General features: G+C 43.3%; 1 protein-coding gene across 6 annotated transcripts in view; it reads right to left on the bottom strand.

Moving 5' to 3' along the window:
- The window catches only part of SNTG1 (syntrophin gamma 1), a 452,524-nt gene that overhangs the window by 137,527 nt on the left and 287,937 nt on the right, over nt 1-27,060 (bottom strand). For all 6 annotated transcript variants that reach the window (XM_047783939.1, XM_047783941.1, XM_047783938.1 and 3 more), the window contains 2 exons: nt 14,804-14,857; nt 7,493-7,627 (listed from right to left, as the gene is read on the bottom strand). In XM_047783939.1, the coding sequence (XP_047639895.1) occupies nt 7,493-7,627; nt 14,804-14,830 (162 nt within the window). In that variant the 5' untranslated portion in view covers nt 14,831-14,857. The remainder of the gene's footprint in view (nt 1-7,492; nt 7,628-14,803; nt 14,858-27,060) is intronic.

Below are 27,060 nucleotides of genomic sequence, written 5' to 3' on the forward strand. Positions count from 1 at the left end.
AGGGGATGGAAGCAGAAAAACATATTTAAAACATCAAATTCCTCTACCTATGGTACAAAAACTTGAAAAGTCAGCTCCAGTGGAGAATCACATATGTACCAACAGAAATGGTGATTTTGGCCAAAGGTTTTACTATTTGATCTATTATGCTAAACATATGGGATAGTATTTACACAAATAATATAGACTTTATTTTCACATCATTATTTATTTCATTTCACCTCATTTCCAGAATAATGATTCTTCATTTCCAGAATAATGCCAATCTTAGTCTATCAATCTATATTTAATTTCATGGAAGTATTACATATTTAATTAAAATAATTTCTACAGAAGCAATATAACCTTCATAAATCTACAATCTTTAGAATACCCCTAGGCTCCTTTTCACTGATACCATATTAGGAATACTTTGGTTTGAAGCAATAATAATGAAACCCCTTTGCATCTAAAAAGCATTGTCTCACTCACAGAACAATTCTTTTGAGGTGAGAAGTTCTGTTTTCTAACTTTACAGGGAAAGATGATTTATCCAGTTTAAACTGCTCATCCAGGATAATCACTCAAAATTTCAAGCAAAATGAAGCCGAGACAGAAATAATATCCAGATCAATAGTCCATTAGCTATTTTAGGAAACAATTATGACCTCACATGAGGTTTTAGGTCTGAGACAAACATGAGTAGATAGTTAGATGGCAGAGGTGGGAAGAAGGGACCCAGCCTTTATCCGTCACCTCCACTTGAGTTCTCACAACAGTGCAGTCACACTCAGGGCTGTCACAGTGAAGTCTGCAAATTAGGAGTTCTCTCTTTCTTGCTCATGGGAACCAAGATTCAGAGAAGTAACTTCACTCACATGGGGTCACAAAGCTAACAAATGGCAAGGCCGAGACTACAAGCCAGGGCTGCCTGAGTTTAGTGGCAATAGATTTTCTACCATAAAACACACACACATACACACACATACACACACACACTCACACACGACTGATCTTGCTTCTGATGCTCTTTTCACTCAGATATATTGAATTCTTTCTCCAAGACAATGCACAATAAAACAATGCATAAGATAAAGCAAAGCAAACAAAAAATAATTCAAAATGTAGCCAAGGAAATAAGAAGGAAAATCTTCACAATGGTCAGAAATGAAGACAAAGTGTCAGCTGATAGGTAAGAAGGTTCTACCTGATCAGTGGCCCAAATCACACCCACCCTGGGCCAGGATGAGAAGGACGGGACAGGGTGACAAGTGGCATTGTGGTATGTGTACCTATGAACGTTTCTACCACCCAAAGGGCTATCATGGAAAATGTGGCCATTGTGAAGTTGACTCTGGATGGAGCATATCACAGCTAATCCTCTTGAGACTTTGCAACCATGAATTGGTGCTCAGGAGGGTTTGAAATGAGATCCCTTCTACCTGTGGGATCTCAAGTCCCAGCAGAGAATTTGGTTTAAAGAACATTGGGGTTGCTAGTATCCTCAGCACCTGGAAAAGCAAATTCAGATGAAAATTCTGTCTTTGTAACGAATTAGAGAGCGAATTCCCACAAAAACACGAGCTCGGGGTGAAAAGTCACAGGAGGAAACAGCACAGTGAGTGAGTCTGGAGCACAAAACAAGGGGGGAACAAAGGACCAAAGGACGGGTGAAGGAGGGGCAGATGCTAGCTTCTCCTGAGGCCGCCTCCAGGAAGCTCTGGTTTCACCAGTGGGATGACCAATTGCGTATATTCTCCTGCCAGGAAAACTCAAGGAAGTTGCTTCGTTTTGTTGATTCTAACTTCTAACTACATCCACTAGCAATCTGCTGGGGAACCAATTACACTGACACGGATATCTGGTAGTTCTGCTGCACTGGAACTGAATTGCCGACATTTTCTCGTCTTTTACTGGTAACGCCTTTGGAACGGTGCCTCCGTGATGAAATATGTCATCCTCTCTTACTGATTTTAGTCTCACTGGCCTTCTGACAATATTTTGCCACCATTTAACATCAGCCTCGGGTAAATTCGACTTTCCTTCGGTGTAACGTTGCAGGAGGTGGTGTCACTGGAACAGTCACAGCTCCCCCGACGCAGGGGTGGGTCGCCCAGGAGAAGGACAGGGACTGGGTGTTTGATGTCTTTACAGGGAGGATGACTGCTGCCTTTCATGTTACCTGAAGCCTCCACTTATCCACCCGACTCGGGCCACGTATCATCCTGATCAGCAGACACTGTACGACCTGCACCCAAAGCCTGTGGTCATCGCTGTTTCCATGTTGTTGCTGTTTGCAAATTATCACAGACAGCGGGGCTACTCTGATATGAACTCAATGCTAAAACTTCGCTGTGTAATCTCTGAAGAAATCATGGAATGTTCCTAAAAAGCAGCCAATACAAAGCACTGGAACAAAAAATCCAGCCTGTGGTGGCAGGGCTCACAGCAAGTGCTCTGGAGTCTGGGTTTTACCTTTCTTGCTGTCACTAATACTTGACAATGTTTCCAAACTTTTCCAGATGACATATGTTGAGAATAAGTGCTGGATGTGCAAAATATGACAAAGTGTCTTTCCCGCTCACACTGGGCCTCAGTCCTCCCGTCAACCCAAGGTTCCCTCAGCAGGAAGTGGTGGCTTTGGCCTGAGCCATGTGAGGGGGGGTGACTGGAGCCACTTTCATTACTGAGCCCTTCCTGCTGGTGTCCCAGGAGCTCAGCGCCACCTCTGCTGGCTCCTACAGCTCACGGGGCTGTGGTGTGTCCTCAACCATGACTGTCTTCATCTTTCTTCTCCTCTGCTGTCCCCTTGCATGTATCTGATGCTCCTTGTCCTTGTCCCACAGCCTGGGATATTCTGTTCTGCTTTGTTCGGTCTTTGGTCTTTCTGGTCGGAGGTTTCGACGTTTCTACTGAGACCCTCCTCGGTCGTGCCCAGTCTCTATGAGCCGCTCAAAGGGGCTTCTCTTCTGTCACACAGTCTTATCTCCAGCACTGCTTTCCAGCTTGTTCTCAGCATTTCAATCTCTCTGCTCAACCTGACCATCTGTTCCTGCCCGCTGCCTGCTTTACCCATCAAGGCCTTAGTGTCTGCATCATAGTTATTTTAAATTACTGCTCTGACAACCAGGTCTCCCTGACACGTCTGTTTCCAATGCTGGTTTTGTCTCTTCAGCTTGTGTTTTTTGCCATCCTGGATCTCCCTGTAATTTACGCCTTGATACAAGCCAGGCTCCTGGTACTGGGGTAGGGAACCGCGGCACCTGGGCAGTTAGGAACCTGGTGCCGAGGTGATGGGGGCAGAGCGTTCTGTGCCCTGGGGTGAGGCCTTGGCCCTGCTGAGCCTGAGTCTCTGGACTTTGGACGGCACAGGTGCTTCTCAGTAGAGACAGGACGCCGCACCTGGGAAGTGCCCAGAGGTCAGGGAGAGCCTGGTCATTGCACGCCAGGCTGAGCTCGGGTTCACTAGTCTCCGCCTTGTTAATAAGACCCATTCCTTCTCCCCTCCACCTGCTGGAAGCGCAGTGGGATTTTGCTCCCCTTTTCACTGTGGGAAGCCGCCGGGTCCTGGAGTATATGCCACAGTTTTGAGGCTCCCATGACCAGATCCCCGGGGTTCCTACTCATCGTTCTGGAGCCTCTGGTTTGCCCTACATCCTCCCAGGTCTCAGGGGCACAGGAAGAGTGGAGGATTTTCCAGCTGCTCAGCCTTTTACTTGTCATGAGGAAGGGCTGGTGACTTCTAAAAGCACCATAAATACAATGTCCCTAATTCGTTTTTATTGAAAAGAATAAATGAGTAGAAATCCATTTTGTGAATATGCCAAAATTCATTTATCAGTTCACAGCTTGGTCATGGCGATGCATATACCTGCAAGTCTTTTTGTGAACATTTATTTCCACTTCTCTTGGGTAAATCCAAGGATCTTTGGGTTTAGAATGGACTCAGTTTTATACCTTGACAGGAAACTTTGCCTAATAGTTTCTAAAGGCGGTACTTTGCGGATAATCCAATGCCTGAGATTTCTAAGTGAACCATCTTTGCCGAGAGTCTTTTGTAAGCTGTTGTAAAAAGTGTAAAATTGTATATGTGATTTTAATCTTTTCTGCAATTCCTTTACGACTGATGATTAGAACACTTTCCATGCTTTTCTCAGCCATTTGCATATTTCACCTTATGAAGTCTAAGTCTTTCGCCTACTTGATTTTTAACTGAGTTGCTTGTACCTTTTTTTGACCCGTGAAAGGTCCTTATACATTCTGGAAATAGGTCCTGTGTCTGCTTAGAGAGTATTTCCTCTTACTCTGCGGTTTGCCTTTTTCTTTTCTTTCTTTCCTTTTTTTATTGATGAAAAGTTAATTTATTGAGAGAGACACACACTCCATAGACAGAGTGCAGACCATCTCAGAAAGCAAGAGGCCACCTTTTGGTTTTCTTAAAAGGGATTTTTTTAGAGACCCCAATTTTTAATTTAATGAAGTTCGCATTCTTATAGTCTTTTCAGTTTTTTTAGTATTGTCTTGTTCTAAGAAATCTTTTTCTATCCCTGAATACAAAACTGTTTTTCGCTTACTTGCTTCAGTTTTAAACTTTAGTGCCGGATCAGTCCCAAAATATCTGCAATTAGTAAGACATAGGGGTCAGGAGTAATTTTTCTATTCCATACATGTATTTAGTTGTTCTATTTATTGAGAAGATGTTTATTCTTCTTTGAACCGATCTGACAGCATTTCAAAGAACAGTGACCGGAGACATCAGGCAGGTGGGTGTTGGGGAGGAAGTATCAGAAACCCGCCTTCCCACCTCAGAACGGCTGCACAGGGACGGAGAAGTGACGAATCTCCTATGAGGATGGCAACAGTCAGGAGAAGGCGTGGCTGGTAAATCCCAGTTAATGTAGGTCCACTTCTGTTCTTAGAATGGAAGCACCACCAGCAAGGGACCAGCGGCCGTGTTCCTGTTCCTGGAAAAGCTTCATGTGACTTAGGGGAGACCCTCTACTCCAAATATCAGGGATCTGAGCTCTGGTCTCTGATTCTGCTCAAGCCAGCAGAGATGCAGGGTGGGGGGTTGTGCCATCACTGCAACCCCCACCCCCGGCTGAGGAGACCCTGGTTAGAGAGCCAGAGCTTCCATCGCCTTCATTTTCCCTCTCCTGTCCCTCTTTTTGAGCCAGACATTTGAGCACTAAGATATTTTTTGGTTTTTTTTCTAAAAACAAAAACAAAACCCTGTATATATGGGGAAATTTAGGAAGTCACAGTGCATGGCCAGATGGAAGGACCCAAGAAGACTCAGGCGGACCCCGCAAGCTGACCCCTGCACAGACACAGCCTAAGGAGTAAAGACAAGGAGGCAGCAAACCCAGCAAAAGGGATGTCATTTAACCCCTGAGTTCCTACATCACTCGAGTCAGATGTCCAGCTATCTCGAGGCACATAGGAGCAAGAAAGGTCAGATGTCTAGCTGCCATGAGGCACATATACAAGCAGGAAAGGACATCCATTTAAGGCCAGCAGTCCTCAAGAGCACATGGGACATTTTCCAGGTTAGATCATTCGAGGCCACACAGATCTCAGTAGATTTTAAAAGATATCATGCAAAGCATCTTCTCTGACCACAACGGGATAAAGTTAGAAATCACTAACATAAGGAAAAGTGAAAATTTGCAAAGTTGTGAAAATTAACATTTTAAAGGGATCAGTGGGTCAGAGAAGAAATCACATGAGAAAGTAGAAAATAAAGATGCACGAAAAGGAAAGTGCTACATGCTCAAACCCACGCCGTCCGTCCGGGGAAGCAGGGCTAAGGGGGCAGCTCTAGCCGTAAAAGTTCACGTTAAAACAGAAGATCTCATCCCAGCGTTCTTTTCAAAAGAGAAATTAGCTTCTATGTGTATTAGCTACTTTGACTACAGAATTTAAAACAAGTAACATTATTTCAGTGTTGAAATACTGGATTTTACAAATTATGATCTTTTACTACTGATCTAAGACTCGTGTGATGTATTCATCCCAGAGAGTTACATGAATTGCTTCTCTTCACGAAAAAGAGAGCGAAAGAAAGAGAGAAATGGACCACTATTCTTTTATTACCTTAACGAAAGAAAGGGCAAAGCCCAGGGGAACAATTTAATCAGTCTTGACAGCCAGACCCATGATTCAGGATGATTTAAATGGTCTGTGACAAAAGAATAGTGAACAGTCTGCAAAATGTCCATTATCTTTACTTAGCAGGGGCCTATCGATTTGGGGCCTGGTGTGACTCCCACAGGACGTGAGTGAGAAGTGAGGTGGAAACTCAAGTTCAGCATTATTCGCCCCCACAAAATGCTCCCAAATAAGTCAGTTAACAAGCTACAAATTAAATCTTCCTGCTTAGTCGCTAGCAAACTCTGGGGCGCGGGCTGCCTGGCAGGTGCTGCAATTTTCTTCCGGCATCACACGTGACAGCACTGTTAAGATGACGACTTTAATGTTATTACACAACGAATGGAAAACTGTCAAACTGGTCCTGTTCTATGATGCAACTGTTTTGTCAGAGACAATTTAATTTCATCTATTGAAAAAGAGACAACAGGCCCCACATGGGATCCTCTGCACTGAGCCCAGGTCCCTAGAGCTAAACTTACTAAGCTCGCTGCAGTTGCAACCTCTTCCGGGACTGCGACCTAGGATTCTTGGCTCAGCTCTGCCACCCCCTCCCCGCCCCCCACAGAGTGACCTTCCTGAAACAAGTCACTGTTTGCTAATATTTCCTCTTCCCCCTTAAACCTTCCCTTGCCACAGTGGATGGAGCTCTTTTCTTTGTGCCAGTCGGGATGCTGCCCAGTTCCTGAATCACCGCCGAGCGCTAATTAGATGCTCATGGGGGCGCCGCTGAAAGGGCTGGTGTTTAACACACCTAGGAGCGCCTGGTGCAGCTGCACGCAGCACTGGCCAGAGGACCTCGGGCCTGGGGAGCACTTATGGCTCCTTCAGAGACTGATGAGCAGCAGGTCCTATGTCAGCCACCTAGAGCCCGGGACAGCTTGTCCCACACCTGGCATGACTGTGTGGGGAGGCATGGAATTAGTCACGCCCAGTCCCCAGGAGAAGGCTTGACGCTGACTTCAGGGACCATGACCTGAAGCCTCCTGCTCCCCTGAGCTCCACCTGGGCACCACGGCTGAAGGCTCAGGGTGACTCGAGATGAGAGCAGGGCAGGCAAACTGCTCTCACTTAGTCCTCAGTGTGGGAGGGTAGAGCCCACTCTCTCCTGATCAAAAATACAAGTACCACTCCCATTGTATATGACAACTCAGAGCTGAGACTCAAGAGCTGGAGCTGGGCCCGCATGGCCAGCTCTGGACCCAAGTCCAAGCCCTTGGACAAGAACGCTGCTTGCTAATGCCGTAAACAAAAACCACTGGTTCTGAAAGTAAGCGAAAAATACTAAGAATTTTCGGTGAAGGAATACTGTTACCAACAAAAAACAAAACCAGAAACTTCAAGGGAAGGAAAAGCTACTTACACCAGAATAGAAAGGCTCACCAGACACGCAAATCACATCCTGTTCCTGGATCATCAGGAGGTCCTTGGCCAGGTGCAGCCGCACTTTGAAGGGCTCCTGGGCGCCATCCTGCAGCAAGCAAATCCCCGTCTTCGTCTGCAGACAAAGGGGCAGAGAAAAGACCTGCACTTGGTTTACGGATTATAATCTTGTGGCCTATTTATAGCAGAACATGATGAATAACATCTGAAAGCTGGGGACATGCGCTCTCGTGGGTCTGAAACAATACAGGTGCAGAGGAAGTATAACCATGTCACATCAAGTAGACAGTGGAGATCATGTCAGCAAATCCCCACGAGGATTTGGAAAGGAAGGCTTATACCTTATATACTCTATTTGAAAAAAAAATAAATTTTTTGTTTTATACTTACAATCTAAAGAAAAGTTTTGTAAGGTTTTATTGAGATACAATTTGTATTGTACACAATTCAACCCCTTAAGGTATTCAGCTCAGTGTGTTTTAGCGCAGCAGTGGCACACGACCATTGCTATAGCCACCACTGACGGTTGGATTCCCCCAAAAGAAACCTAATACCCCCTCTCCTCCCCGGTCTCGGGGACCACATGTCTCCTTTCTGGGGTTCTCCTAGAGTTTTAAGCCTATGAACATCCTCGCTTTCCTTCCCCACCCTCACTGTTCGGTCGCCTGGGTCCCCAGCACACATGCCCTAGTGCAGACGAGGAGACGGGGAGCAAGAGCTGGCACAAACTGCCTGAATTCACACAATCAAAGGCAGAGCCTGACTTAAGACCCAAGATTCTGGATTCCCATTCCACTGTTTTGGCTCCACACATTTTGGGAATTGTGAAAACAGCCTGTGAATATCTCCAAGCTTGTCCTGTGTGGCTTTCAACCAGCGCCTTCGTGATCACAGAGGAAGCCCCCTGCCACCCGTCTTGCCCCCGAAGCTCATCAGTGTTGTGACATTCACCAGATACACCGACAGAGTCTCCCTGGCAAGGGCACTATATGGGCCCATGGACCAGAAGGCAAAGAGAAGTTCTTTTGAACAGGATGTAATCTCTGGCTGTAACCCTGCACCGAAAAGTCAACAAAAACAATGACTACCTTGGAAATTACATTTTCACTTAATAATTACTGAGCCATCTAAATTTGGATAAAGGGAGAAGTATATAGAAATACATTTTATCCTCACTATTTAATGGGCACAAAATCCCAGGCGAATTATAGGAGACTTTCTCTTGCAATATAAATTACATGTGGATTGCTAGGGGGTTGTTCCCTTAAAAGAACGTTCCATCAGGTTGATGAGAACATACTTAGATGCTGCAGTATCCAGAGATGTACTCTGTAAACTGCTTTATCCCACGTGGGAACATGTACCATTACACCCTCTATTGCATCTGCTGCTAAATTAGTCTCTAATTACTTTGTCAGTGTTAGAATATCTTTTAAGGAGAATCAAGGAGCCTGATGGTGTTTCTTCCTTCTCAGTGAGGCCGCACATATGGCAGGCGCCCCCTAAATTCTGCCCATTAATCTCTCCTCGAATAAGACTGAAAGGCATACTCTAGAACACACAAGTATTTCAGCAAAAGCAAATTATATTTTCCATAATACAGGACACGTTTTTACGTGGAAAAGTCTCTCATGCTCAGCGGCCACCCCCAGACTTTCTGAGATGCGCTGGGAAGAGGGCAGGAAATGACACCCATGCCAAGTCAACATAAGTGCACACGCTTTCTGATCTTTCGATGTACGGAACGTTCTGAGGCATCCCCCCAGAAGTGTGAGGGAATAGCTGGCAATCGCAAATAATGCTCCATCTCAACTTGAGGATGAGAGAGGGGCTCTTCCCTGAGAGCCCATAAATACGTTATTAGAACACATCAAAGAAACAAAGGATGGTCCAGGGAAAGTCTGAGGAGCTAGAACACAGCTACGAGGCTTTTCTCATTACATCCCTGCTGTGGTGGTCACAGCTCCACTCACTTGAGTAATATGTGAAATGTCCCCTAATTATTAGATGGTTGTTTGGAAGCAGAGCACAGGCTTGGAGGCTGTGCTTGGGTCCTGAGAGGACATGAGTGGAGGAAAATAAAGAATGAGGCCACTTTCTGTTAGAATGAAATGGACACCAGTCAATAGCTGTGTGGAGAAAACTGCAAACAGATAATACAATTAAGAAAAAATTGACTTTAAAATACGTTTCCCAGGGGTTGCAGATGTGACATTTATTCTGTTACGAAAATTAAGCTTGTGAACATAAAAATACATCACAAATTTTGGATCAATTTTGGAAATATTGTTGTGTAATATTAATAGAGTTAGACATGAATTTGACCATACTCTCTGGCCTCAGAGTATTCCCACTTATAAATATACTTTTTTTTTTTTTGGCTTTTTAGGGCCAAACTCGTGGCATATGGAGGTTCCCAGGCTAGGGATCTAATCAGAGCTATAGCTGCCAGGCTATGCCATAGCCACAGCAACACCAGATCCGAGCCGCATCTGCGACCTACACCACAGCTCACGGCAATGCCTGATCCTTAACCTACTGAATGAGGCCAGGGATTGAACTTGCAACCTCATGGTTCCTAGTTGGATTCGTTTCCGCTGCGCCACAACGGGAACTCCAAAACTACACACGTTTAAATAAAGTGCAATATGATATTTGATTGCTTGAGACAGAGCAACATGGAGAAAGGGACTGAATATTCATGAAGGAAGGGGTGTTAACAGAGAAATGGGTGTCTTGTCTTGAAAAAAAGAAGGAAAGAATAATTAAAGAAGGCAAGTTATTTTATCCAAAAGGGAATAAATGTGAGTAAGGTTTTGGAGGCATGAGGATGCTTGGTCCCGTGATGCCAGAGACAGGACAGAGAACGCAGCGGGGCTGAGCCTGTGCCTGGGCAGAGGTCAGGGCGGAAATGACAGGAGAGGCCCCGTGTGATGTGCCTGCTGTGTGAACGTAGAGGGATTGAGCTGTGAAACAGTATATTCAGAGCTGGGTTTTATTCACATATTTCCCGCAGCAGAGAAGATGGACTGGGATTGGGAAAGCGAGAACACAGGTGTGGTTGACAGAAATGTAAACCTTGAGCAGGGAAGCTGGGGGCTGGAAAAACTGCTTTAGACCCAGAGCTGCTACACTGGGTGGAAAAATCCACTTCAAGCCCCTGCTGAATCAGAGCAGTGCTGCCGGGCTGGCACCATCGTATCATCACTGTGAAATGCCGTCATGCAGTCCATTTACTGCATAGAGCTTGCCATGCACCCACAAGTATTAATTCACTGCACTACCTGACAACCCAGCATGGCTGTTCCAGGGGTGGGATGGAAGCAGAGGCTCAGAGGTGAGTGGGAGCTGGGATCTGAACCAGGGCTGCCAGCTCTGGGGTCTATGCTCTTAGCCGCTGGCCCTGGTTTCCCTCATGCAGAGATTCTTGGAAGAAGGTTGATCCCACGCCCTCACCCCCAGGGATGGCTCCAGGTATGAATGGGGCAGGATGCTGAGAGCAGTCCTGGAGCAACACAGCTGGCAACAGCCCTGAGTCTTTACAGCTCTGTGGATCCAGGTTGCTGATCATCAGCCCCACATTTTAGTATAAACTTAAGGTCTGCACCCATCTTCTTTATTAACAAAAGTCATTTGTCTTCAAACTTTTTTAACCGTGAATGCATTACACGAATGAAGAAATGCATTACTACATATAATGTACAAATATATCATGCAAATTATACAACACACGTAAAACTTGAAAATGATATAGAGGCAAAAGCTGTTTTCTTGTCCCTGATGGACAGTCCTACATTGCAGCTGGACTTTATAAACCCACATTGAAGACTCTTTGCTTAGAGAAATATTAAAAGGCAATCCCTCTTAATTACTCAAAAGTCAACACTATCAAACATGTAGTTATTGACTCGTTCTCTGTCAATCAATGAAATGTGTTCCTGAATTTACATGGCTGTACTCTTTGTTTTAAAAACAAACTTCACATGTAAATGTATTAAGAATATATGCTTAGCTTAAACCAAGAACTTTTGGAAATTAAAAAAATGACTATAACTTATTTTCTACTTCAAAGTTATGAACCCCTTTAGTTTAGGTTCTAGTCTTTGAAAGAACACAAACTGTGTTTTCATGAAACTTGAAAATCTATTTTCCTTTAACCTTGAAAGGTAGGATTTGCAGTATCACATCTAAGAACCTGCAAACTGCAAGAAACTAAGCAGAGATCATCATGTGTGTGGCTAATCACTGCATAGGAATCCTTGTTTGTCTGAATTTTTTTCTTTCTTTCTTTTTTTTTTTTTTTTGCCAAATAGAACTTAGCTCGTTGTGTGAGCCTGTAGTTGTGAGTGACACGCGGCTCCTTACGCAGCACCGTCTGGCAGCATCATTGCTCTAAGTCCCTTTCACAGGAGATGCTTCAAACTGCACTTATTCCTTTTCCCTTCCCTGCTGGGCTGGCCTCCTTCTCAGCTAAATTCCAGCCACTCAGGCTCCAGAGACCCTTTCCAGGCAAAGATGAGTCCTAAATGTTTGGAACTCAGGCCTTTCATTGAATAAATACACTCGCCTAACAGGTAATCAGTATTGTATTTAGGCGCCACATCCAGTGACTTCAACATTTAGTTCCATATCACATCATTTGCCTTCACCTTATCTATTGCTATCTCAAGCAAATCTTGGTAAGTTTTTATTGTAAGTTGTTACTGTTATTATAGTAAGTCATTAATATAGTGTAACTGGCATTATAAGTTAATGTCCTTCATCATTAAGGATTATTCATCTATAGGCCCTGGGACAGTCTTTTATTCATTGTAAGCTTTCTTTCAATAGGTGTTGATTAACTCATGGTCACAGATTATGAGACACTAAATTAAATGTGTGCATGCGTATTAAGTTATTAAACATATGTTATAGAGAAATATGTATTTTCATAGTGAACACAGAGATGAAGACTGCACCTCAAGGGATGCAGATGTGAGAGTGAAACATGGGAAAAACCTGGACTGAAGGCAGAAACCGGCATGTTGGAACACGTAGTTCTTTTGGCGACACGTCGAGAAGCAGAGAAATCTGTGCTATGCCTGGCTACACAGACCCTTTTTCTATGTTGTGGGTTTTGCCTTTGTCCCAGCTATATTCTCTCTCTACATGTTTGCCTCTTGTCAGACTTTTAAATCCCAGGTCCTTAAAATAATTATAACTTTTTCTTTTTAAGAGTAGAATTTTTAAACAATAAATAATACCTCTCTTTTTTTAAGTCTGCCTTGGATAATTAAGGTGTTGAAATGAAACTTATCCAGCCATACTTCCAGTCCTTTACAAAAAATAGACTTCCTGTCATCCACATGGTAATATTCTAGCTAGATCTGTCTGATGGACACAGATTTTCATCTTTAGTAGCTTATTAGCAGTCAAGAGAAAGGTTTTATTTAACATGTCTTTGACTTTGATATAATTTCCAGCAATGCAGTACCTTAGAAAGAGGCCCAAACTTAGACTCAGGCGTTCCAAGCTACGAATTACGGCTTTGCTTTTAACTAATTAATTAAATGGCACTCGCATCCATAAAACCTCTCAATTTGCTCATCTGCAAAGTGACAGGGTGAAGCTAATTCATCTTCCTGGTGCCAGTCCACTGCCATGTTCCAAGGCTGGCCATCCTCAGGGCATTGTTCTGTGCTGTATCCTTCCCAGTCAGCATGTGGGGGACCCCGGGGACCCGCCTGGGATGGGTCCTTGAAGGTCAGCTTTGCGGCGGGGGACAGTCAGATGTCAGATCCTCAGAGGATCACTGCACGACAGCCAGGACTTCTATCACAGCCAGCATGAGAGGACCTCAGTGGTGCCGCCATCGTGAAATACATCCGAACCTTAAGTAGAATTTGGTGTATATTTCAAATCAATGGATCAAAACATTTGTTTAAAAAAACGGTCTGGGAGATCAATCTTGTGTCAGCCTCTGAAGTCCAAGGTGAACCAATTGTTAAAACCATTTGGCCACTGTCCAGTCTCTACCACGTGTCTCAGATGTAGTTCATATCCGTGAGATTCACACAAATATTTGCTCAGATTTAATTGAGGGCTGCACCACTCAAAACACAAGATAATACTTGAACAGAAATAGTTGGTTTGCCACACTTAAAATTAAGAATATATGAAGAAGAAAATACGATGCCATGTACTGCATTTAAAATTAGAAATGATACACTTAAAACGTATGCTTATAAATTTGTTTCTAAAATATTAATTTCTTCTTTTTAAAAAATACGAACTGAAAGGTGCTGAATTAAAAGATGAATAAGTTATACACTCTCACCTTATGTCAGTGTAGCATGTGAGAGAAGTTTGTAAACAGATTTAATTTAAAAAATGCTAACAGATAGATGTAAAGTATTATGATACTTAAACTTTGAAAAGAAAAAAACTAAAAAAATAAAAGAAGTGTAAGTACTGAAAGTATGAAAGCAATTTATAATTCTTTTTCTTAAAGACTCAAACTCTGAACCTCTGGGATCACCTATTTTAAAAAGATATTTTTGCAAGAAACTTAATGCATGAAATTTCACTAAAAGAACAGTTTTCAAAAAGTTAATACTGAAGATTTTTTTACCTTTATCATAAATAATCCAGTTATGTTCTCTTCTTGGATTATTGATACACAATAAAAATATTTATATCTTTTAAGCAAATGTGAAATATTTTAAACACATGAATGCTTGCATTTTGCCTGGAGAGTGAAAAGACAATGCTTTGAATGTTGCAGGAAAAGATAATCTTCCTAAAACAGAACAGTTGCCTTCCCTGAAAAAGGGGGCCAAGTCCATGCCCTGTCCACTGCCTTTAACACCCTTGAAGGAGCAGTGGTATCAGTTCCACTCCCACAGGACGTGAGGACTGCTCTGTGGAGTTAAAGAGTTGCCATGTATTAATCCTGAAACAGCACTGAGATTCTTTAATAATACTGGAATCATAAAAGCAAAGGATTCTGGTGCGGAAAGGGACCTTAGATGTTTTCTAGCTTATAACCATTTATGCGAGGGGAATTAGCTCCCGCCTCCCACTCCTGAAATCCTGCAGGGTGAAGTTCACGGGGAGGGCAGTTCAGTGAAATCAAACAGGCTCCGTCTTCTTGAAGGGACACTGGAACCCGGCTTCCCCAGGCGCCCTGTGGCTTTCTGACTCGCAGACACAGATTGCGCTCTGGAAGCGACACTTCACAATCGCCCACCTCCTGAAGGAGCTGCCTCCTGCCCATTTCCCTGATCAAAGAGCAGGAAGCCGTGGAACCTACCTCCTCACAGGCAGTCCTGAAATCCATGTGCCAGGACACCGCAAAGGACGTCGTCTGCAAAGACAGAGAAACGCCATCAAGCACAGCTCCAGGTGTGAGGGGAGGAAACGAGAAGACTTACACGCGCGGACGCAGAGGATCCTGCGGGCAAAGTGCTCACAGGCACCTGTGCGAACAAGGCTCCGGGGACAATGAAGGGCTGGGAGGAGCAGATGAAGTCCTTTGTGATGTGGGGCATCTGCCATGGTTCGTGGGACAGAGGATGTGCATTTCCACGCCTCCTCCGCTGACCGGCTAAGCGTCCAGCAGGGGCCCCGGGCGGGGTCGGCCTCCGCTCCCAAGTGTTAGCTCAGCCCGCTAAACTTTGCAGCGGCAGCAACTTCAAAAGGAGTAATTAAAAGTTGCCTTTCGTATGGTTATCTCTTGGAAGAAGGTTGACTAATCTTTCTCTTTTTAATTAAAAAGCTGCATGCATGAATAGTTCTCTCTGGAACTTAAAATTGTATTCACAAACAGTGTGGTGTAAGAAAACAAGCTATTTATCAGAGTGAATAATATTTATTAAGACAAATCAATTGAAATCTCTAATACAGATCCATTTAGTGGTCACTATAATACCTAAAACACATAGACTTAAATGCACATAATGCATGTGAGTCAGTTTTTTAAATGTTCTTAAATTATATGACAAACTTAATAGAACTAAGAATTGTCATAGAAAATTGACACATTGTCAGTATAAAAAATGCGGAATGAGACTTCAAAGTAAAATGTACAGTGAATTCCAAAATGGAAGACTTTATTTATTTACTTTTAAATTTTCGGACCCCACCCATGGCACATGGAAGTTCCCAGGCTTGGGGCTGCAGGCCTATGCCACAGCCATATCAACGCCGGATCCTTAACCCACTGAGCAAGGCCAGGGATCGAACCGGAGGCCTCATGGATACTAGTCAGATTTGTTTCTGCTGAGCCACAGTGGGAACTCCCAAAATGGAAGACCTTATGCACCTCACAATTACTGCTCCTCTCAGCCTTTTGGCCCTTTGTCACTTTCTGTTGTATGAGGCTGATGAGCACTGGTCAGGTGAGGCTGAGTGACCAGATGAAGTGTGTCACTGGATTATTACTACCGACTTGGAAGGAAAAGGGATGGATACATAATATATTGTTTCCATAAGTAAGTCTGTGGTTTGGTTTGATTGGAAAACATAAGGAGGCTGATTTTAGTCAAATCAGGTAACTACAAATCATTAACAAATAAATGGGCAATTTGATGTTAAGATTATAACGATCTAATTATTTATTTAGTGGGAGTGAGAAATTTGGCATTAGTTTACTACTTCTCAAAACTGCTCTTAAAGTTTGTATCTGAAAGAACTCTGTGTATCTGTTTAACTCCCACTTTGACATAAAGTTATTCCTTTTTGATAAAAGTAGGAAAACATCAGTATTTGTGGATTACATAAAAACATGGTGTCTCTGGAGAATCAATTTCCTGCTGCTAAATGCAATAGAGAAACGGACATAAGGGTGTGTAACCCCCATCTAAACTTATCTCAGATTTGGATGGGGGTGTTTCTATGCCTTCTACCTTTCTTAAGACATCTTCCTTTTTCTCTTAATTTTTCATTAGCTTTCATGAAAATATCTGATAATAATATGAGGTATGTATTCAGAAAAAGAATTAGTATGATATTCAAGACAATTTAATTACTACGTAACACATTTCCTAGCTGTCATTAAACTTTCAGTGATTATAAATTTAAAAACAAGTGAAAGTTCAGAAAAGAAAATCATGGACTTGGAGAACAGACTTGTGGCTGCCAAGGGGGAAGGGGAGGGAGTGAGGTGGACTGGGAGCTTGGGGTTAATAGATGCAAACTATTGCCTTTGGAATGGATTAGCAATGAGATCCTGCTGTGTAACACTGAGAACTATATCTAGTCACTTATGATGGAGAATGATAATGTGAGAAAATAGAATATATACATGTATGTGCAACTGGGTCACCATGCAGTACAGTAGAAAAAAAAATTGTATTAGGGAACTAACAATAAAAAATTAAAAAATAAAAATAAAAATAAAAAACAAGCGAAAGTTGTTCAATTTTTATGTTAAAAAATTTCCGAGACCTTTTCTGTACAAACTTTTATGTTAGAAGAGTTTTATGTATGCATTTATTTATTTAGACTTTTCCTGCAGCATGAAAGTTCCTGGGCCAGGAATCAAACCTGAAGTGCTACAATGACATTGCCGGATCCTTAACCCACTGCACCACAAGAGAACTCTCCAGAGCAGTCTTAGCTTTATAGAAACACTATGCAAAGAGCACAGAGAGTTCCCATATACCCCTCTTCCCTTTCCCTCCAGGGTCATTAACCTCTTAGGCTGGTAGATGCCAAGCATCAGTATGGCACATGGTGTGTAATGTTGTTTCAATTAATAAGAGACACTGTTACGCTCTCATTAATGAAGTCCCCACTTCATTCAGACTCTCTTAGTTCTCCCTGCTGTCAGTGCTGGTTCCCAGGGTCCCCTCCAGATGCCACATTGAATTTAATCATCATGGCCTCTTAGGCTCCCAGTGGCCGTGAGCATTTCTCAGACTTTGCTTTCTTTAATCACTTTGAGAGTTTTGAGGGTTACTGGTAATTTGCAGAATGGTCTGTGATTATTCTGATGTTTTTTCCTGATTATAGAAGGGTTATGGGTTTTGGAGAGGGAGCCCACTGAGATAAGCGCCACTTTCCCACCTCACCTCAGAGATGCACACTATCAGCACGCCCCACTGCTGCTGAGGCTGACCTTGACCATCAAGCTGAGATGAGGTTTATATGTCCCCCCCGCTGTGACGTCCTCTTTGTCCCAACCTCTTCACTGCACTCCTCAGAGACAAGTCACTATAAACAGCCACATGTAGAGATGGGGAGTTCTGCTCCCTCCCTTGGGGGCTGAGTATCTCCAGGGATTATTTGGAATTACTTGATTTAGGAGGTGACTCTAGACTCCCCACTATTTATCCAATCATTCATGTAGGTCCTCTCACGGACAGAGCAGGTACCGTCTCTGTGTGGGATAAGCCATGTCCGAATGCACAGCTTTAGAAATTCTTCTATGTGGAAGGACCCATATCTGTGAAGCAACCCTTGAGTTCAGGGCTGGTTCATCTCTATCATATGACCGCATGGGCCTTTCTGGTCTCAGACTCCAGTCTCCAGGTCTATCATCTGTAGAGTCTCCTCCCCCAGGGAGCCGGGCTGCTAGGCACCCACCATTCACCACCTAGCCGTCCCACCTCAGCATGCATGGACGGCCACACGGGCCTTAACATATACCCCCCCCCCCCATGGCAAACAACTTTATCAACCAGAGTGCAGTGTCTTTTGCCTTTAATATGACTTTAATATAGAGTCAGTCCCTTTCCCCGCTCCCCATTTCAAAGAAATCATTTCAGACTTCATATCACAGTTACATTCTTTGCCACATTTTGTATTTTTTCATAGGGTCTCCTGATCTCCTAAGTATTTTTTTTTTTAATTTGTATAGTTTAAGTTGCCTTTGTGCTTTAAATCTCTATGGGATCTGACAAATGCAGAGTGTCACATACTCACACTAAAGCAGCACACAGATAACTTCACAGACCTAAGACTTCTATGCTGCACCTGTGCAGCCCCCTCCCCTCCCTGTGAACCCTTGTCAACCACTGATCTTTCTACTATCGCTACAGTTTTGTCTTTTCCGGAATGTCACATAATTGGAATCATACAGTATAGAGCCTTTTCAGACTGTCTTAAATTTTAGCAATACACATTTGAGATGCATATGTGTAATTTCATGGCTCAATAGGTCATGAGCTTTTATTGGAATAATGTTCCATTGTTAGGAAACACCCCAGTTACATGTATCCAGTGAAAACGACGCTAAGCCTCCACCTCCAGGAAACCATGACTACTGGAGGCGCCTGCTGAGAGCAAAGGCAGCTGAAGGCAGTTTTCAACACCAGCTACAGCCATGTGTCTAGCTGTAGAAATAAGGACTCTAAGTGCATGAGGACTTCTTCCTTATTGTGTTATGAATGTGATGATGAAAATCTTTGGTTTTCTTCCCCCTCTCATCCCCTTATGATCTAACATAAGATTTACTGATGATATAAACCTTAATATCACAGCCTTCAAGTTCAAGTATAGAAAGAATAAGAGTAAATATGACTTAAGGACTTAGTTTTCCTTTCAAAGGAAATGGCTAGTGCATTAGGTTGTATGAAGCATATTTGCTTTATCTTGATTGCAAGTGTGACTTTACAGTCTTTATTTGGAGTAAAGTAGGTTAAGAAGGTGAGTCTGGGTGCCAAGTTGATAAGGGAGGACTGTGATGGTTAGTTTTTACGTGCCAACTTGCTTAGGCCAGGTATTCCACCTGGTGCTGAGTTGTTCAATCAAATAGTAGTGTAGGGATTTCTATGAGACTTATCTTACATCTACAAACAGTTGACTTTGAGTAAATGAGATTACTGTGCACTGATTATGATTCTGGGTGGGGCTCATGCAATCAACTGAAAGGCCTTAAAAGAAAACTCAGACATCTCTCTGATCATGGAATTCTTTCTGCTTCAAGATAGCAGAACCAACATCTCTTGCCCAGTCATCTCCAATGCTCCAGAAATTCACCAAAAGTATTGTTGGCAATTATGTTCAGAAGAACACTGGTTCCTGTTGATTAAGCCTCATCTTTGTAACCAAAACAGGGAAAGCAGAGTTAGACAAACAGCCAAACTCATGCAAGCTGCATGTTGAAATACTGCTGCTTCTCTCAAAAGGCTTCATTTGGCCTGAGTTTAACAAAATACAGGGAACGGCCCTCACAGTGGCACACATGTGGGAATGCACTGAAGTAGGGACTAAACAGGGAGTTACATAGAACCAACAGAAAGCATCTGTGCACATATATCTGGATTGAAATAATTTAGCTGATTTCCAGAATGCTTAGTCACTGAGTGTAAAGAAGTCTGTGTGACACTCTGCCTACTATGACTGTTCTGTGTACTGAGTGGAAAATGTTACCTATTTATAGAACTTGCCCCAGGCTAAATTATAAAATATGCAAAATTGCTCTCCCACCTTTTTGTGCATCCCAAACTCAAACCCTGAGCACACCCTCCCTGTAACTTTCAGCTCCCCACCTGATGCCTCGACTGGAAACCGATTAACTGCCCCCCCCCACCAATAAATTGGTTAAAACGATAGGACCTTTTAAAATGGCATTTGGTTTTGGTTTTTTGAGGACCTTTTGTTCACTCAGTGACATGTACCGTGGGAGAAGCTCTGTACATGTCATTTCCCTTTCTGTTTGGTGGAATAGTGCCTGGTTATTTTTTAAAAAATGCCACCATGACTGTGGCTGTGACAGGACGGCTCTTCGTTCCTCCCTCCTGTAATGACCAGGTTAAGAGGGGACGTCACAGTGTCTGAAACCCCCTCTGCTGCCCTCGATGCCTGTGGTCTGGGACAGGTCAGCCTCTGCCCTTACATCCAAGTTCCTGGCAGGGCGGGAAGTGGGCGCTGAGCCCCTGGTGTGCATCACATTTCTTTCTCATCACAAGTCACACCCAGCCACACGGGGCTGGGAAACGCAGCCCTGGGGGGCCACCTCTGAGTGGCTGCCATGAGTGTCCTGAGGCTGGCAGAGGATGTGTCAGCCCCTTCTGGCTCCGTCACCGGGACAGTGTCCCAGGCAGTGCCTGCTGGGCTGTAAGGCTGACACCACTGCCTCTCGCTACCCTGCACTTGGCTCCTGCCCGCAGCTCCTGTGGCTGGAGGATGACTCTGCTGTGATCGCTCATAAGCTGCCCTCTCTTTATCCTCTGCCTCCGCGCCCCTCACTCACGTGTCTCCTGTACTGGCTCCTTCACAAACTCTATCTATTTGATGCCCAAACTCTTGATACTGTGAAGTTCTGGGGGTGTGTCATCCTGACCCCCCTGTGATGCCCCCCCCCCGAACATCCCTCAGGTGGGCAGCCAAGCCCACCTGGGTCGGTCTGCCCTGCCCCGCACCTGCCTGCACAGGCTCTGAGGACACTGAAGAGTCAAGGCTTCATGCTCAAGTCAGTGATGAAAAGAGCCTAGTTTATCACGAATGCGTCACGTTTCAGAAATGGTTGTGCTTCGGAACGTGTTCCTTGCCCCATCTTTTCAAGTACCTCTGCATGAGAGTCTGCAGTACCAGCCACGGGCCAGCAGATGGGTTTGGTTTGTGGGTTGAACTTCACTCTGGCGGAACGTTTGCTCTTGAGTTAATTGATGCCCAGTTTCCCCCACTGAAGACCCGCTGCACCCGCACTTGTTTGCTTCTCTCCCAGCGCCTGAGGCTTTTCAGCCCATGACCTTCCTCCTCACCATGAGATCATATTCCTTCATGTGGAAATGAGTTTCCACAGGAAAGCAGTTTTCCATCAACAAGAAAGAGAAAATCACTCAGGGATCCGTATGTATTAACCGAGCCATGGGATGCTTTGTTTCATCTAAATGCTGTAGAAATTCAATATGAAAACACATAAATGCTGAGCAGGGACCACTGGTTAGGGTAAGGGACGGGCTTCCCACATCAAATTAAGCCTCTTTCTGCAGAGTCAAGTTTAAGACCACTATCCTAGGTAATTCCCATGGTCCCTTTCACCCTGAGGTCCTGGGTGAGTGTTCTGGGCAGAGGCCTCACACAGAGCACTCAGAAAATCAAAACCCTTTGCTGCTTTATTGCAATGATGCTATCCATCCTAAACAAAAGCTAAGTTACCGACCACACGAAATGGTAACAGCACACTGAACTCCAGGAAAAAAAATTAAATTTTAAAGCACTAGTATAATGTTGTTAGATTTTAGTTATCTATTAAGATCTTTTTCTACCATTCCAAAAAATAACAACTCTGATGTTTTTACTCATTGAACTTCTAGATATCAAGGGGAAATAGTTGATCACTATGTTATTTCAAAACAATTACCAAATTTTTCTATAGCAAGAACAATACTTTTATCATCATGGTTTGAACATCTAGCCCTTGGTGTTAACAATGATAGTTTTAACAGACACTTGATTTCTCTTTTCCCTTTGCAGCTATTAAAAGAGATCCTGTTGAGAATTTCAAGAGAGAAATATAATATTAGTGGCACTCTCACTGAAAATTCAGGGACTGACATAAATTGTGAAAAATGTTCTATAATTTTTCAAAAATGGCAGTATTTCAAAAAAAGGAAATCTTCATTCATTAAGAGGCCTAGGAGAGTAGCTGAGTTGTACTTCAGAGAGATGCAAAGAGTGGCCTTGGGATCCTATTAGCGCATCCCTGGAGGGAGGGAAGGCTCCCAGGAGAAGGCCCAAACTTGGTGCTTCTGGACCATACTTCTTAGCAAGGCTGCAGGTGGTGAATCCGGCCCAAGGAAACGGGAGAGGTTGCAAACATCTAACGAGTGGTCAGGATGGAGCTGAACAGTGCCGGCAACTGCCTTTTCAGAGTCCTTCCCCATCAGAAGAGCCATCTATTTCAACACTAATATACAGACTCATGGTTCACAGTAGGGAACACACGCACTCAGCTCAATTTTATAAGAAAGAACATTATTATTCATTAATACTATTAAAAGGATAATACTATGAAATATTAATACTATTTAAATAGTATTCATTAATACTACTAATACTATTGCATGATATGATGTTCAAAACATGAAATAATAATTGCATGATGATAATAATTAAAATAAGTCACTCACAACAGGCTGGTTAGTGTTCAGGCCTTTAAAGATGACCTCAGTCTGAGAACGACCGAGTTCCAACCAAATTAACAGAATAAAATGGTAACAACAACCAGCAAAGCCTTGGCCATCCTGACACCTGGCCCACAAAGCAACAAATATGAATCAGAAGAGTCCCAGCTGTGCTTAGATCAGCTCCAAATGGATAAACAGGAGGTCACGGAGCACCAGTGACCTGAGAAAATCGAGGGAATAAAGTCCAGCTCCCGACCCCTGAACAATCAAGCCTCAGCCGTGGTCACCTCCCTTTCACAAAGCAGAGGCTGCCTCCAGAGCTCCAGGACTGGGTGACATCAGACACATGGCAGAGTAGGAGTGTTTGACCATCTTTCCCCCAAGAACATCAAGTTTGCCCATCACCCCCAGAGGTGCCTCCCTTGTGGAGGCCTGGGAATCCAGTGGAGACATTCCCAGCCATCTGCCAGAGGGAAACTCCAAGGCTGGACACACTGAAGGAGGGCAGGAGATTGGTTTCCCTGTAGTCACGTGGCTCCATCCCTAAGAGGGGTGCTCTCCAGGACACCACCAAAGTACTGTCAGCATAATAATCCTAAGACAGCTAAGTACTTTCTCCAAGAGGAATTAAAAAAAAAAACAAATCAAACATGATCTGCCAGACGCTGGATTACCACATAGATGCAAAGCAAGCCCAGTATTCGAGATATTTTATATACACTGTGTAATTCTATCACCTATACAGTTATATATAGTTGAGAGTAGATATTTTGGAAATGATGGTGGGTTGCCTGGTGTATATGAATCACTGCCAAGTTCACTGCCCAATTTAGTTCAATCTGGAGGAAACACTGAATGCTTTGCAACAATGATGAGCTATCTGCGTGGGTGCGTGGTTACAATTTCCACCAGAAGAGTAACACTAGTCAATATTAGCTGCTGATTAACACATTAATTGAGGTTTAGAACTGAGTGGTTAATTTATCCTAACATCTCTTCTACACAAAGGCTTATGTTTCGAGGAAAATCGTCTGTTTTTAATATTTTTAACATTAACCTAACCATTCAGTGAATTAAATGAGTAGTCAGAGAAATCTGTAACACATCCATGTGGGAAGAAAGGAAGACGCATCAGAGTGGAAGAAGCAAAAGTAAGACGAGGAAAGACTAGCACCTTCAATGTGGAAAGAGCACTGGCAGAAGCCAAGACAAAGAAAGAATGAGAAAAATACTTGGAAATTATATTTTTAATCTTTAATCTTGAAGCTTTCTACCTTAAAATTTACTTTCATGATGCTGACATATGTTTTTTAAAGTGTTTAGGGTGAGGGAAGTTGACAGACGACTCTAGACTTTGTTTCACACATTTAATTTAGAATATATTTTTTCGTATTTCATTTAGACATTTGTGTCATATTTTAGACAGATTCACAAAATCACTGAGATTGAAAAACATTACTGTTATCATTGATGCAAGACTAGCTCAAAGCGAACTTCCCTGAAAAAAAAAATGATCACATCGGGAACAACAAGGAAAACAGAGATGCAAAAACTGGAGCTAGGCCAGGCTTTTATTGTTATGACATGCAAAGCAAGCAGATTTGGGACTGCTGAGACCCCGGCAGTTTATAGCCTGCAGACCCGGCAAAGCCGAATGCAGAGAGCAGGCCAGGTCAGGCCCATCCAGATGTCCCACACATGGGTCTGGGCATGGTGGAGCAGGCCCGGGATCCTAGGAGTGTGGGCAGAGTAGAAAGCTGGAAACCCAGAGCCCTGTCTGGGGGGCATTTCATGGACTGCAATGGGGAACTCAGACCGAGAGTGAGCGTGGAGCAAAATGACAGACATGCCTGTTTGGGGAAATGTTGGTGCTCATGCACCCAGGGAAAGAACCAGCTGACAGCTACAGTTACGACAGCAGAGGCAAAAGGAAATGCTTCCACAGAGGGAAATACCACGGTCACAGCACTGCAGTGCCCAGCGGCAACATGTCTGTGGACGGTGGCCAGTGAGGATGGCAGGAAGGCCGCTTCTGAGGTCACGGAACACCAGCCTGCATAGCTCTTAAATACCAAGAGGCAACCAGTGTCCAGCTATCTGCAAGTTCACAGGCAGGAAGACATACAAATGTCTGGTAGGAAAATATCCTATTGTTGCACTTGATGGTTGAACTTGAATAAACTAATCAAGGCTTAAAAAACATTGCTGTATCTGCAGAGAAGGTGGTAACTTTCCTAATTTACTGACAGACTTTGAAATCCATGAAAAATAGCACAGCATTAGCCCAACACTGCTGACATCCGACTAACTGTTATAGAGAGATTTCTTAAAAGAATGGAGTTCCCATGAAAAAGTTGAACATAGTATTTTTGCATCCATGTTTCTAGGCCCTAAATCATTGCAAAGCACAGCAGAAATCTTGACATGTGAGCCAGGGTCTTGAGCTAATTGTCTCCAGAATCGTGTGTCAATGCAAATGTGAAATGGGTTCCTTTCCTGTCTTTCAGGGTTTCCTGAGGACATGTGGAGATAAACCGTCCTGACCTTTGCTTTTATCCTCCATTAGTTAATTAAGGTTCAAAACAAGGCTTAGTCCAATGAAAACTTAGCAAACACAAGAGTGAAGGTGTTCCCCCAAGAAACTGGAAATGGCCTGGAGCACAACTTGTGTAGCAATGCTAAGGTGTCTCTAGCTCTCCTTCCTGTGAAGTTCAAGGTGCTTCTGAAGACATCCGAGGGCCCCTAAAGGTGCAGCCTCTAGAGCAAGTGAGGATATAAAGATGGCTCCATTTAATCAAAACACTAATAGAATTTTCAAATTTGGGCAGTAGTGGGCAGCATGAGAAGGTAATGAATATGAGCTCAAGTTTCTTCATTCAGTAGATCACATCTAATCCCAGTCATCATGAACTAGAGATATACACGCATTATTTAGATTATACGCAACTGCTATGGGAAATGGTATGGTAGTTCTATATTCAGAAAACTAGATATAGAACTACCATATGATCCAGCAATCCCACTCCTGGACATATATCCAGGCAAAACTACAATTCAAAAAGATACATGCACCCATATGTTCACTGCAACAGTATTCAACAGCCAAGACATGAAGGCAACCTAAATGTCCATCAACAGAGGAGTGGATAAAGATGTGGTCCATAAAATGGAATATTACTTGGACATTAAGAAGAATGAAATAACACCATTTGCAGCAATATGGATGCAACTTGAGATTCTCATGCTAAGTGAAGTATGAAAGACAGACAAATGCTAAGTGAAGCATGAAAGACAGAAAGAGAAAGACAAACACCATATGATATCACTTATATGTGGAATCTAAAATATGGCACAGATGAACCTATCCACAGAACAGAAACAGACTCACAGAGTTGTGGTTGCCGGGGTCAGGGAGATGGATGGATGGGGGAGTCTGAGGTTAGTAGATGCAAATGATGACATTGAGAATGGATAAGCAATGAGGTCCTGCTGTACAGCACAGGGAACTATATCCAATCGCCTAGGATAGACCATGATGGAAGGTAATATAAGTAAAGGAATGTACATATATTATATATATATGTATATTATATATGCGTGTATGTATGACTGGGTCATTTTGCTGTATAGCAGAAGTTGGCACAACATTGTAAATCAACTACATTTTAATTTAAAAAGAGATTTTAAAAAATTAATATTATGCCATAAAAAAATGTTAAGACACTTGACTCTCATATCTAAGTACATACCCCAAATCTCAAAACTTTCCAGAAGCTTAGTGACATTAGTTATGTTCTGATTATACACAACTGGCTCACATTTCTGTGTGCTTACTTCACCTTTAATTGTATAATTTCTCACTGGAAAGAAAATGGGAGCCTCTGTATTCAACCATAGGACACTAAGTTCTCAACAGCCCCCTGTGCTGGAAAAAGGACCTTGGTTCCAGAAAGGACACAGCTTGGCCAATACCTTTACGGCAGTCCTGGGAGATCCCAAGCCAGGGGCCCCCCAGTCCGAGCCTGGGCTCCTCCCACAAGAGACTGGGAGGTGTCCTGTATGCTGTTTAAGCCACCAAGTTTGTGGCAATCTGTTACACAGAACAGAAAACCAGTCTAAAGAAGCCATGGTAATGTCAACATTCAGGTTCCCAGATTTGCCTACAGGTAACCAGGACAAGGTGAAACAGCACACAGTCACAGCTAATTCACTTTTCATTCATTACATGCAAGGTTCAATGGTGATAAAACATACAGAAAATGTAAGCCGGACCCATAAGAAGCCTAAATCTGCTGTTAGGAGCTGTTCATGTTCCCCAGCATTCCAGACAAACCCCGCAAAGCTTTCGGATGGAATCTAATTTAAAGGAAGCTTGGCATGTTTTCATTTGCAGAGAGTCAATAGTGCCTTTTAATAAAAAGGTGTTTCTGTGGCTGTTTGCTCCAGACATCAAGAACTCCTCTGGGGAAGAAGGTCCAGGCTTTCTGCAGGG

The sequence above is a fragment of the Phacochoerus africanus genome, chromosome 6 (genome assembly GCF_016906955.1).
Source record: "Phacochoerus africanus isolate WHEZ1 chromosome 6, ROS_Pafr_v1, whole genome shotgun sequence".
NCBI classification, from domain to species: domain Eukaryota; kingdom Metazoa; phylum Chordata; class Mammalia; order Artiodactyla; family Suidae; genus Phacochoerus; species Phacochoerus africanus.